We start from the raw sequence: 14,846 nt of genomic DNA on the forward strand, positions 1-14,846 counted from the left end.
TAGTTCTGACATTGACTGGATGCATTCTACTGTGCTTCAGAATAAAATCTTGTTCACACTGACTTATCTATATTGAAGTAATTAATTATTTTTCCTTAAAGTCCCCTTGTCTTTTTACACAAGCTGTTTTTAAATTCACTTATTTGCCATCATGGATCATATTAAGCAAGTTTGGAGGACCAGAATTAATTCTAGTTTCTGATAAACTTGTTCGGTTTAGGTACACATGGGTCAGTTTGTAACAGAGAGCAATCTCATACTATGTTTCCTTATAACTAGATGTTATGCATCTTGGTACCTGCAAACTCTGCATTGTTCTGCATTCATCTTGACTGAACACTTCCTACTTTTTTAGATATGTAGGAGATGGAGAAAGAATATCTAGTGTATTATGTGCAGGAGTCCCTGCACAGTCCTGGGTTTGCCTACATCCTTAATCTATAAGTATTGCACCTTTTTGATGTCTAATAGGTTTTGCTCTTATTTAAGCATCAATGTTAATGTTTATGTTGTGTGTTTTTTTTTGTGGGATTTGTTTGTTTATTTGTTGATTTGGTTTGGTTTGTTTTTTTTTTCCCCTCATCACAACACATTCATTACCCACAGGTAACAGCTGGCCTAAAGGAGGACCACACTGGCTCCTTTGCCCGGTTTCCCTGAGGTGTTTTTCATGGTCTTCCTTTACAGCTATCCTTTACACATCTCATCCACCATTTAAGATCTAAACTTTGGTTTCATCGATGTTCAAAATGCAGTATGCAGTTATCAAACAAGAAATTAAACAATGGAAGCTCTCCAGACTTTTCAGATCCTTCAGACTTTTCATAGCCTTTCAGCCATCCTTCAGGTCACCACTCTAACTCTGTGTAACTACTAAGAGAAAAGTTCCAAAAGACTGTACAAAAAATACCAAAAAAGAGTCAGAAAATAAAGGTGGCTCTCCAGCTGACAAAAAAACTGTGAGCAATGTTATGGGGAGCAAGCATTTCTCTGCTTCTTCCAGCTTAGGCCTCTTTACCTTGCTAGACCCTCCGCACTTTTATACTCATAAATCTCCCACTGTGCTCTACAGCAGTAGGTTTTTCACAGTAATATTGAAAAAAATCTATCTCGTATGATAAAAACTTTAGCCTAGATAAGTGACAAAGTAAAGACATGCAAGTTCCCAATACAAGCCTGAGGAACGCTATTTGCAACTTCTATGTATTAGGAAGCTATATCATGTGTTGAAACAGTACCCTCCAAACACCATCACTGCCATCCATGACAACAGCTCTGACAGTTGATCTACCATCATCAGACTGGTTATCTACCACCTAAGTAGGTAGGAACAGCAAACTTCCCTATGGTGATGGTATATTTTCTTCCATGCAGGAAGTACATTCATGTTGGTGGCATTTGGCTGAAGTTCTGCTAAGCTTTTTATCTGTCATTATAAAGCCCTGGACACTTTATTTTACATAACTGCATCATTAGCCACATGACTGCAGAATTAGCAGTCTACCTTTGCAACTCTAGGGACCTGTGCAATACACTGTTCATATTGGCACATTCTGTGATGTTACAAATTTGAGGGGAAAAAAAAAACAGTCTGAAAACCCCAAATAGAGATCGAGTATTGATGGGACACTTGTCACCTTGCGGTCTGAAACATTAGGTCTCTATTTGCAAGCTAAGGTGCTATAGTGTTGAAAGCATCATGTCTCACAGTACAGGTAAGGCAGAATTCATGGGCCCAAGCAATATCTTTTAATAGAACAACTAATACAGCTGGGAAAAAATGTGTAGGATTTGAGGCATATTATCCCTTCTTTGTATCTGAAATAGAAGCAGCAAACTTCAAAGCTAATGCAAGTTAAGAACAATTGTTCAGAGTTTAGATATGTTAATGACACCATTTTATATAGAAGATAGTACTTGTGAAGTACACAAGAGATGTTAATAAGGAGGAGAATAACAAAGAAGTTACCTTGTATGCCAAGAAAAAAAAAGAGAGGCACATTCAGAAGGAAGGGTAATCATCTGCAAACCCTCTGTACCCAAAAAAAGAAGATAAAAATTGTTCCAAAAAGCAATTTATTTCCTTCTAAGGTAGGTGGGATGAATTACCTCCTAGAGGAGCATGCCATTCTCTCTCTGCTGACTACAGCAAAAGCTTGGGCAATTAGCTGAGAGTTGTCACCTAACTTTTGGAGACAACTGAAGTTACTCCTGATAAATCCCACTCTCAGTAAATAATGAGGCATGAAGAAGCCGCGTGCCAACTATAACAGTAATTAACATTGTAAAGTTATGGATTGCTTTAAAAAGTACTGTCACTGTACCTTTAGCTAGAGGTTCCACAGTGATAATCTCACTGCTGTTGCCTCTTCCTGCAGCAGTCACTGCTACCACCCAGACACTGTATTGGCGATTCCGGCTCAGATTGGGGATTCTGTAGGAAAATGAGTCGGGAGAGGCTTCAAACTCGCTGATTACCTGTGGTGGGAGAGACAAATGTTTCCAGGCTAAAATAAACAGTATTTGGAGAAAGTCTGCTACGCTGAGTGCTACAAAGCCTTTACTTCAGAGTACTCTGAATGAGTATCAATTGCTCCAAAGAGACAGCGGATGGCAAAAAACCAGGGCAGACATAATAACCCCTTGCAATCAATTAATATTCAGTGAATTTGGGCCTATATTTTGTTTACAAATAGTTTTTATTGAGATTAGGACTTTTATGTGTCTGTTTATTTTTATGGGGTTGGATAAACAATTTAAGTGAACATTTGACAAATTTTTAACATCAATAGTTCTGACAAACCAATTTTGTTTTACACAAAACTTTCCCAACAGAGGATTCAGTCCTGCATCTGCTGTGAAATCTGGAGTTTACTACTCGAGATATGTCTTTGGTCACCTAGAACTGTTGTGCTGGTGTTCCTTATCCCTGGGTTTGGTGGCTTATTCCTTCAGTAATGGAGTGAATCAAGAAATAAAACTGTATTCTGTAACAGACTGTTCAAACTTCCCCTGAGTCTAGTTTTGTTTAATCACAAAATTACTTCCATTCAAAGATTCACAGCAGAAGGTCATCTCAGCTATTCCGCTTCATTGGCAGGCAAGGACAAGTGCTGGAAAAAATGCCAGTTCATTCTATTCTTGTGCTGTCACTCAGGTACCTTGGCCATGGGCAACAGTGAAGTTGACCAGCTGCTAAGTACTTGTACAGTACCGATAGTACTGTACCAATAGTACTTGTACAGTACTTGTTTATCAGTGAGATGTTTTGCAGTCTGCTTGAAGTGACCTGTGCGAGGAAAGGTGCAGAGGAACATATAGATTCCTTCAGGGGACATGGGGTTTTTGCACCTCAGCACATCGTCCACAGGAAGCTCGGCTCCTTGGTGGAAAAGGGAAACCTCTTCAGCCCTGAACATGATTACAATGTTCGGCATAGCTAGTTTTACTTCTGACATGGGCTTTGTGATTCTTGCATATAAAAATAGAGGGGTAATGAACCATTAGAATGGATAATAAAGACTTACTTCTCTGTGCAATGCTAAGCATGGTAACGGCTAACTCTAGGCTAAAAATAATTAGAATACTAATGACATAGAAAAGATTATTTTACTAGGAAACAACATTAAAAATACTGCATCAGTGTAATCTAATCTTGATTCAGACTGACAGAAGGTGTGCAAGGAATCTCTTTGATATACAAATATCTGCTGGTGGTAAAGGCCAATTTCATCTGATTAGCATTTCAAAAGGAAAGTTGACCTGAAAGCATTGGAATACGTAGTCCTTCAAACCAAATTCCAGATAAATAAGGGCTGTTTCTGAGATATCATTAAACACCTTTCCAGTGTGAACTGGTAGTCAGTTTCAGCTACTGAGTGGGTCACTATTTTTCTGAACTTGAGATAGTACCTCCTATAGTCAGGGGAAGAGGGGAGTTCATTTCTTCTCACTTTTGAAATCTAGAGTGAACATATGTATCTAAGTGAGTCACCTTGACTCCTTTCAGAGAATATGCAAATAAAATGTAACTTCTAAGGCAAGGTTCTTCTGATCTATTTGAGACACTTACATTGCAGTGGGATGAATCATGCCCTTGACATAGCTATGTTTCCCCATCAACTACAGAAGTGCCCATATAACTGGACCAGGTATAGCTGTCTGCACTGAAGGCATCTGAAGTTAATGTGCTTGTTAACTAAAATAATTAACTCCCTGGTTTGTGTATAAATGTATGTCTCTATTTGCTTCTACAAGAATACATCCTGTTTCCTCCACAGACACTAACTTTTCTGGGAAGACTGGTTTGCTCCAGCTAACAGTTAACTAGGCTCAGCACAAACCCAGATAGGGACCTTGCTGTACTTTCTAGCCACTCTCATTGCTCCTGTCAAAATGCCGAGTCGGTTTGTCCCATTTAGCAAGCATTTGCTTGGGTTTCCACTTCTGATATGAAGAAGTCGGTGCAGACAGACACTTCTATTATTATGTGAAATATTACAGCAGGTTTTGAGAACCATCTGTCTTGACATTTACACAAGAATATTGGGCAAATGCCTGTGGCTTGACAGGCTGGATCACTGTGAGGTCATACATAAAAATTAATGTATTGATCATGGCACAGGAGGCTGAATTTTAATATTCATGAGGTAGCATTTCCTAGGGTTAATTTGAAAGTCAAACAGGCTAGGCCATCTCTGGCACTTAGGCTCCACTCATTAATGCAGCTATCTACCACAAGCTACTTCTAAACCACCTATTATCATAGGATGTGGATACAGCGTTTAGGAACAGCTAACCATTCATTACAGACTTCCTTACTGCTAAATTTTTATTCCAGCAAGTATCAGTCCAGTTAAATTTACACTGTTTTTTCCATGACTTCCATGGTTTATGAAAGGAACATATGGCTGCCTTTGGAAGCCATTCCTAATACTGCAGATTTCGTGCCTGAAATGCCTCATTGCTCTGCTTCCCTCTGCAATGACAGAGGCTGGGACAGTTAGACAGACATACACCCTGTATACAATTGCTAAACACAGCTCAGAGAAATCTGGTTTGAGATTTTATGTTTGGTATAAGATGAGTAGCTAGGCAGGAAAGGAAAACCTCAGCACTAAGTGCTCCTGCTCTGAGGACCAAAGTTAAAGACAAAACTGAAAAAACAACCCTTCAAAATTACACTGGTTGCAATGTGGTCAGCTAGAAGAACAGGCAAATTTGTCTCAAAATACAGGATCTCTCTGTCCCTGGAGCCCCAAAGATGGCATAATCACAAAATTAGCTTCTCTAATGCCTTTTAAAATGCCTTGTCTTTAATTCCTTTCTTTTTCTCACAGAGAACCAGCATCATTCACACATTTGCAGCTCTAGTTATTCAAAATATAAGTTTAATTATTCATGGAATTAATTTATTAATTGAATGTGGTAAATATATCTTCACTAAATTAATGATTCTTATTTTCTTAAAACAAAGTGCTTTAGCAAAAGATTTTGGTTTCTAACTGGTTAACATACACCTTCTGTTTCCTCAGCTAACATTCCCTTTTAAATCCTTGGGGATGTTCCAGTGGCAAAGAATCGATTTTACTTTTAACTTTGGCCTGTCATTTCAATTAGACTGACATACCAGAGATTTTCATTACACAAGAAGAAAAAAGGAAGCTTTGTCAGCAAAAAGATTAAACAATTGAAATAATAAATATCTTAAAGGAATGTCACATGTTGGTCTTTGCATGTGCCAGTATGAAACATATACTGCTGTTTTACCCCAAAAGCAGTAATATGCTTGGTCAAGGGATTTTTTTTCTAACTGCTTTTTTAGTTCAGCTTATAGATGATGGGTTAATTTTTCTCCTGTCTTTAGCTCACTGTCTAAGAAGTACAGTCAGGGCCAAGTCTCTAAAAAGCCAGAAGGGGCTGTGTAGAATAAAATTAAATCAAAGTCCTTTATCAGGGTGCAGTTAATCTACTTCCCAAACCAGGCAACAGCAAAAGATGCTGAGGAACAGCCACTGCAGGGAGCATAATTTTCCTCTGATGCAACTTCAGTTCTATTGGTGTACATTGCTTTGTACACTTTGAAGCAGTACGCCATCTCCTGGCATTTCTGACTCCTTTAGAAAGCAAACAGGTAGGTAGTATGCATAAACTCTGAACCCTCTGGCTGTTTTTTTGGTTTTGTTTGTTTGTTTTTTGTGTTTTTTAACCCAGCCTGGGGAAACTTCAAAAGGACACTTTAGAAGAAAAATAAATTTGTAAGTTTTCCAAGAGATCAGGGAGATTCCCAAGCAGGGAATTAAGGTAAGAAGTAGCATTTACTGTGGCCTGGAAGATTATTCAGTCAAGGCAAGCCTACACCTTGCCTACAACTGCATTTACACAACTTCTGATATAGGACAGGTGCACTGAAGATCTCTATCTCCTCATTCTCTGCAAGTTGTGAGGAAACTTGGAAGAGAACTGAGAAAGCTATATGGAGACTTTAATGGCAAGAGTGAAAAGCAAGAAACATCCCAGGTTTGTGGTGTGTGTTGTAAAGTAATAACATATAAAAGTTGGCTACCTGTATATTGGGTGCCTCATATTGAAAATTAAAAATACATATATATACTACCTAGAGTGGCATGTGTGTTTTCACTAAGTATAAAATATGGCCATAACATTACCTAAAAACAGGGCTGGAAGGACCTTGAGAATTCATCCAACTCTATCCTTCTTTTTTGAACCAGGTTCAACTATATCTGCACAATTTCAGACAGATGTTTGTCCAGCCTGATTTTGAAGACTTACAATAAATGGACATTTTTCAACTCACTAGGCTGCAAGACCTATTTCATTGCATAGGTAATCTTACTATTAGAAAGCTTTTTTGAAATCCAGCTTGAGTTTCCTGCTGCAGTTTAAACTCATAGCTTCTTTTCCAGTCTATTAGGAATATGGAGAACAGATTATTACATTCATCTTTGTACCAGACTTTAATCTGTGATGTTTTATCATTCCTTTCCCCACCAGTACCCTTATCTTTTTACAACCTAATAAACTGATCCTTTCAACATTGCCCAGAAATCACATTTTCTCTAACAGTTTCTCTAATATCTGCTGTTATGCTTTGGACTCTCTATATTCAAGAAGGCTATAGACATTGGTCTATAGCCTTCTTGAATACAGTTTCCAAACCTCTCTTCAACAGTCCCAGGGTAGGGCATTTGGCTTTTTACAACAGGATTATAAAGGTAGTTAATGTTCATCTTGGGATGCACATTATCACCTCAAAATCCTCCTCGGAAAAATCTGCCAATTGCTCTCTACCCAGTACTTTTATAGCTGTTTATTCATAGCACCCACTTTCTTGCACTTACCCATACTAAATTTTACCTAACTTTTTCCAGACTAATTTCCCCGTTCATCAAGATCTGTCTGAAATCTAGCTCTGTCTCCAGTGTATTTGCAATCCCTCCTGGCCTTATGTCTCCTTCAGATTTAATAGGCACTCTCACTATTTCATTATCCAGGGCACTAATGGAACCACTGAACAAAAGTGGACTCAGGAGAGATACCTATGTTGCTCCCTCCTGCCCACAACAATGAACCACTGGTTTCATAGCCTCCCACAAAACAGCAATCAATTTTATATCTAGCCTGAGCTGTCTCAGTGAAACCATGTTTTCCTAGCTAGGTTTCCCTCAGTAAACATGCATTCTCTGGGCTTATCTCCACTGCTAAATGGGAGAGAGCCAGGGACTGTGTCGAGCACTCTACCCCGAGGATCCACACCATTTTTTAACTTGATCTCTAGCTCCTTGATCTTGGACTACTCTAAATAGCTTTCTTCAAAACAAATCTGCTTTGGAGTGGCTAGAGTTAAGCTGTGAAGGCAGACATTGGTCTTTGGGCCAGGTGCTGCTCCTTGGCCCTTTTTTAATTAGCAGTGCAGATGAGGCCTAAAATGAGCACTGAGCCTCACCAGGAGTTAAAGTCAGTTTTTAGTTCTACAAGGTCAAAACACAAAGTTCTCCATCTTTTTGCACAACACCATCACAGAATTGCCTACCCTGCTTTACCTCAGGCCTTTATTGCTCCTGGAAATGACATTTTAGAGCCTCTTGCACTAGCAAGTTATCCAGTAATGGGGGCTATGGTAAGTTGTTTCTACCTGGAAGCAAACTGGGTTAATATTAAAACAATACATTACTGTATTTATAGAGAATGAGCTTCAAGTTCTGCACCCCTGAACAGAGTAGACAGACCACTGATGTGCCTTCTCAGTGAACTCCCTAAAGACATGAAACTTTGCCTGAGCTCATGGGCTAGTACTTTTCTCCAGGGCTGGTGGCTTTTGCCTTGCTTGCTTTCACAGATGGACTGACTGCCAGATCTGCAAATAACCACCAATCCTGGACCACAGTTTTCAGTAAGACTCTGGATACCATATATATATATATAAAAGCCATAGAATGGCTTCTGTTTAGGTCTTGCTATTTTAGCTCATGTTTTGAAACATGGCCACTGTTTTTCACTCAGCGTTTTTGAAGATAACTGTTACAAAGAGAAGCTGTGCACAAAACAAAATATAGCTTCCATATAAAATTTTTCTTTTTTTTTTTTTCTTTTTTTTTTTTTCTTTCTTAAATGCAGGACTTAAATGTTAGAAAGTGTAAGATGGAAATTTTGGAAACAACAGAGGCAGCTCCCTGCCTTTCCACCTGCAGGAAAATCTTGCAATCCCATTTCCAGGAATTACTCCTGGAAGCCAGCCTGCTGCCTGGACTTCCAGGTAGTCCTCGTAGTCAAGGAGTCTGTTGCTTGGGAGCCACGGAGGTACACCACCTGCTTGCCTTTTTGCAGCAAATTATAGAGAGTCCACCAGCCTCCTGGGGCTCATGATCAGGGAAGCAGTATGTGGTGTCACAGGCTGGTGACCACAAGAAGGTCAGGAGACTACCTTTTGTGCTGCCAGGAGTTTGGCTGCCTCTTTCGGTGGCCCCAAGAAATCATCAGGTTTGTTCAGAGCATTTCAGTCAACTCAGAAATTACATCACACCATCTGTTGTGAAGTGCTCTGTCTTTTATATGATACAGAAGGGAATGGGATTGATTCAAACCTGCTGAAATACACCGCAGCCAACACCAAGGACTTATGGTTAGACTACATTGATATACCTGTATGTGAGACTATGTAGTGAGACAAGACTAGGATTTTATGAAAAAATCAATATAAAATTTGTTTTAGTAGGGCTTTGCAAGGAGACATTTTAATAATCGTATAAAACAGCACATCATCAGAATTAAATTATACTCTGTCACATCTCTCCTGAGATCTGCTCTATGACAAGAAAAAGGCAAGAATTTTAAGGTGACAAAGCAATTAAAAGAATGAATGCACTATGTTTGGGAACTGGTAACTAAGCTGTGAAATAACCATGAAATATCTATAAACAGTACATGTGGCATCTTAAAAAATATACTTTAAATACCATGTAAAATACGTTTTTAAAATAACCCCCAAATTGTACACTAGTTCTATGCTATAAAAAGAACAAGAATTAATAAACATAAATATCTTCATGCTGTAAAAAACACTGTATAGACACAGTGATAAATATTGCTTGTAGTACAAAAATCAGTGAACACATATTTTAAATTCAATGTTACAGATTCTGCTGACTTTAAATAAACTTCCGTTCAACAGTAACTTTATCTACTTAGCCAACTTCTGCCAGCTAGCTCTCCCTTCTTCTAAAGAGACTTTCGGCCTCCCTTTAATCACTGAAGCCCCAAGAGTCTGCATGTACTTTTAAATGGGGTATGTATGTGAAACATACAGGACTTCATAAGAAACCAAGATATTTGGCCTAAGTGTTTTCCACTGGGACTTTCTGAAAACATGTGACCAGAGTCGGGAGGCTGCAGTCTATGCATTTGTGGAAGAGAGGAAGGAAACCTGCAGAGTCTGATTCTTGTCACTTTTTCTACTGAACAGAAAACCCCACACAGACTGTAATACACCCTCACTGGCGTATCTTACTACAGTTTTTCTCACAGTGTGGTGTTCTACGGATTGACAGAAAAAGGTACATAGAGATGTGAGAAAGAGATGAATGGTCTAGTCGCTACGGCTGCTATTGCTGCTGCTGCTGGTGGTTATCCTATCACAGGACTGAGCAGACAGAATATATATGGGAACAGTGTCTTGTGCAGACATCATATACCTGTTGTTTAATTTGACAGCAGGTTAAACCATGTAATTTTTTTCCTCTTAGTGTGTTTAAACCAAAAGCCAGACCAAAACAAATATAGAAGTCTAACAGGCTTAAGAGTATGTTTCTCGCAGAAAAATAAGTACACCAAAAAGATCAGTAACCGTCTGTCCCAAACAGCCCCAGATGTTGGTTAGTTTCCAATATCAATTAAATTTTCAAATAAATTGACTTGGCTTTTGGCCAAATATAAGATCGTTTCCTTCTTCTCCATCGTTACTTCACATCTGTTCCTCTCCCCCATCTTCCAAACCCAACTGTTTCACAGAAATATTTCCAAGATGAATCTTTGCTGGGCTTTCAGCTTTTGTATCTTTCCAGATCCTTTGAAGAAGTCCAGAATTGTAGATTACAGTTTTCAAAGATTCTTTTAGACGCAGGTCACTGCCAGGTACCTGGGGCTGACTGTAGGGTTATCACTATGAGTTGACTCCTATTCATCACCTTTATTTTGGCATTGGGGTCTGCTATGTGTTCTGGTTCATCATCCAGCTAATAATCTTATCATGACAGCATCATGTGGGGTCTTTGCAGGAACATTCTCACTCTATTCGTCTGGTTCAACAGCATCTTGCTCTGGAATTTCTTCTCCTTCCAGTCCTCAGGCTGCTGGTCCTTTGGGACCTCAGTTACCATGGGTTTAAGGGAGAAATCATATCTCTTAGCAGAATCCCACAACTAGCAACAGTTTGATCAACTAACATTTCAAAACTATCACCAGGACTCAAGACCAGTGAATAAACTGGTTCTTCCTATCAGAAAAGTAGGTTTTTGAATTTGTACCTGGATGCTTTGCAAGCTTCTTGTTATATTTGCCAGTCTTTGGGCACTTGTACTGGAAAGTGAAATGCAATCAGAAGTCTTCCTCAAATAGAGTTTTTCTATGGAGCTGATCACAGTTTGGTTCAGGGGCTTTGGGGAGTAGCTTCACAGAGGTACTGCTGCTTCATGGAAATTCACTTTATACTGTACAGTAAGAGATTTGGTGTCAAGCAGAAAGAGCTTTAAAAGTCTGGCAGATATATGACTACTGAGCAGTCAGAAAACTAAGATGGATATGAAGCATTTAATCAAAGGCAAGGAAATTCACATTTGAGAATCACAATCCTTCTTGTAATGTGCTGAACAATTATAGGTTTGATCTGGTATTATTGAACCTCATACCCAAGAGAATGCAGCAAAAACTTTGTGCAGCGCAAGCAGCTTTTCAGAAGAAAGCAGTAATGATTACAGTTTGGGTAATGCAGCTTTTCTGATGGAGAAACCACACACATAGAGCTAAACAGATTTATACACCTTTGCAAAATGGAGAACGTTATCAACTATGGAGAAGCCAGTCCACCCTGGTTAGGCAGGAACACGCTGCATCAGTGAAAATGTCCCCCCAGAGTGGCAGACACCTGTGCCACACTTCCCTTTGCTGTGGGGGTGACATAGGCAGCAGGAGCGTGTGGCAATGAGTGTTCACAAGCTCACTGATGAGTGCTTGGATAGAGAAAGCTTGAGTGAGCTTATGGTCTTGCAAGAAGGGACCCATTCAGGAGTGGGGGAAGCCAGAACACTGCTGACTGCTAGAGCCATTGCCACATCAGTTATCACAGCAGGTATGTGGAGGGGCCCAGCAACTCTGCTCAGGACTGCATGTGGTGATGAGAACCTGATTCACACAACACAAAGAAGGAAAGACAGCAGGAGAACATGCTCAAACAGGTAGTGGAAGGTGGTGGTCAAGATATTAGAAGGCTGGAAGTTGCAACTTCTGACAACAGGAAAACAATCCTGCTCCACTTGCAGATCTGCAAATTCAGAATATGTATAGTGCTCTGGGCACTGGTGAGGATGAACAAGACCCGTCAGAGGATTCATCAAAGCCATCTGAGCCTTAACCTCGTGTCTGAACAAAAGGAAAAAGGCATGTGATATTTTTTGGAGACTCCCTCTTGTAGGGGACGTAGGCACTGATCTGTCAGCCTGACCTAATTCCTTGGGAAATTTTTGCATGGCAGGCTTTAAGATCTGTGTGTTAAGAGGTGCGTGGAGATATTGCCAAGGCCCCTCCACTCCTTGGACTATTTTCCGTTGCTGCTTTTCCATGTGGGCACCAACGCTGCCAGGGGCAATAGGAACCATATCAAGAGTCATGACAGTGTTCAGGAGATGAGAGTGAAGAGCAGGGGGGCCCAGGTGGTGTTTCCTCAAACCTTCTGATGAGGGAGAAGGCTCAAGCAGAAGCAAGCCAATTGATGTTGCAGGGTTGGTCTAGCAGGGCTTTGTCATCTATGACTGCAGGACCTTGAGGAATGAGAGCTACTGAGCAGGGATGGATATATGTGGCAAAGTGCAGCAAAAGCGTCTTTGCAAAAAAGCTTGTTAACCTAGTGATGAGGGCTTTAAACTAGGTGTGGTTGGGGAGAACTACCATAATATAGAAGGAAGGGCACAAAGGGGCAAAGCAGTTGTGTCTAGGAGACAATGTTATAGAAGAGGATGTCACTTTTCCACTGTAAGAACAGCACAATTTAGGATCCACCTCAAATGCCTGTACTCCGATGCATGTAGCTTAGAGAACAGTATTTGCAACTCTGTGTGTAGTTGCAGAGCTACAGCCTCATTGGGGTTATGGTGACATGGTAGGATGACTGGTGTTCTGCAATGGAGGGACGTAGTCTCTTCAGGAAAGATGTGTAGGAAGTTATGAAGGAGGGCTTGCACTTCGTGTAAAGGAGTTTCCTGAATGCAGGAAGTGTTGCCCCAGGGCAGGTGAAAAACCAGTAGAGAGCTTGTGGGTATGGATCAGAGGACAGACCAGTACTCCTAGTGTTGTAGTAGGTGTCTGCTACAGACCTCTTGATTAAGAGGAGGAGACAGATGAAGTTGTCTTTAAGCAGCTGAAGACAGCCTCACAAGTACACATCTTGGTACTTACAGGTGACTTTTACCACATTGACAACTGCTGGAAGGGCAATAATACCAGAAGCAAGCAACCTAGGAGATTTCTGGAGAGTACTGAAGACCATTTCTTGATGGAGGTGATCAATGAACCGGCTAGTGGAAATGCTCTGTTGAACCTGTTGCCCACATACAAGTTAGAACTGGTTGAAGATGTGAATGTCTGTGACAGCTTTGGCTGTTGTGACCATAAGACTAGAGTTGAAGATCCTGAGAGGAGTGATTCTATGGGAAACTGTCCTTAAGGGCAAAGGGGATCAGGACAGCAAGCTAATCTTCAAGGACAACCTCCTCAGAGCACAAGAATGGTCTTTTGCAATATATGGAAAGTTGAGCAAGCTTGACAAAAGGCCAGCATGAATGAACATGTAGATCCCGACTGAATTTTGGTTTTGTGAAGGACAAAAGGAAGAAGGGTTTCTTTAAAAGTACATCAACAACAAAAGGAAGACTAAGGGGAGTTTGGACCCATTGTTGAATGAGGCTGGGTACTTAATGAAAAGGAATTTGGAAAGAGCTAAAGTACCCAATGCCTTTTTTTGTCTCAGTTTTCATCGGCAAATTTTGCCCTCAGGCCTCCAGGTTTCTGAACGTCCTTGAAGAGTGTTTGCAAGTGAAGCCGTACTCATGGTAGAGGGAGACTGAATGAAGGAGCACTTAAGAATCACTTAATTAGACATAAAGAAACCCATGGTACCAGATAGGATGCATCTGAGGGTGCTGAAAGTGGTGGCTGATGTCATTGTGAGGCTACTCTTGGTTGTATTTGAAAGGCATAGCAATCAGGAGAGGCTTCTGATCACTGGAAAAAAGGCAAATGCCACACTTGTCAAGAAGGCAAGAAGGAGGATCTAGAAACTACAGGCTGGCCAAGCTAGTCTCAATAATATGAGATGGTTATTAAGCAAATCCTACTAGAAGCCATTTTTAAACACAGGAAGGAGAGGAAGGAACAGCTGACATGGATTTACCAAAGGTAAATCTTGCTTGACCAACCCAATTGCTTTCCATGACAAGGTGACGGGCACTGTGGGCAAGGGGAGGGTGGTTGATGTTGTTTACCCTGGCTTTAGCAAAGCCTTTGACCCAGTCTTCCACAGCCTTGTTATCACCAGAAAGGTGAAATGCGGGCTGAATAAGCGAACAATAAAGTGGATGGAAAATTATCTGCACTACTGGGCTCAGACTTGTTATCAGTGGTACAAAGTTCAGCTGCAAGCCAATAATTAGTCGTAAACCTCGGGGATAATTTTCTGGGACCAATACTGTTTAATGTCTTCATTAATGACCTGAGAGACAGAACAAAAGTGCACTGTCATCAAGTTTGTGAATGGCCTGAAATTGGGAGTAATAGTTTATATGCTGGAGGGTAGGGCTGTTGTTCAGAGGAACCTAGACAGGTTGGAGAAATGGGGTGACTGGAGTCTCATGAAATCCAAGAAGAGCAAATACAAAGTCATACATCTGGGATAGAATAACCCCATGCACTATTACAGCCTGAGGGCCGACTGTCCAAGAGGCAGCTCTGCAGAAAGCAGGTCTGGTATTAGCAACTCTACATTTATAAGAGTGTAGCAGCAGGTCCAGGGAGGTGGTCCTTCCTCTCTGTTCTCCACTCGTAAGATTCCATCTAAGTAT

General features: G+C 40.5%; 1 protein-coding gene across 2 annotated transcripts in view; it reads right to left on the reverse strand.

The window, feature by feature from the left end:
• DSCAM (DS cell adhesion molecule) overlaps positions 1-14,846 on the reverse strand; it is a 394,607-nt gene that overhangs the window by 62,154 nt on the left and 317,607 nt on the right. For both annotated transcript variants that reach the window (XM_064472090.1, XM_064472093.1), the window contains one exon: positions 2,325-2,478. In XM_064472090.1, coding sequence (XP_064328160.1) covers positions 2,325-2,478 — 154 coding nt within the window. The remainder of the gene's footprint in view (positions 1-2,324; positions 2,479-14,846) is intronic.

Source organism: Phalacrocorax carbo, chromosome 1 (genome assembly GCF_963921805.1).
Source record: "Phalacrocorax carbo chromosome 1, bPhaCar2.1, whole genome shotgun sequence".
NCBI classification, from domain to species: Eukaryota; Metazoa; Chordata; class Aves; order Suliformes; family Phalacrocoracidae; genus Phalacrocorax; species Phalacrocorax carbo.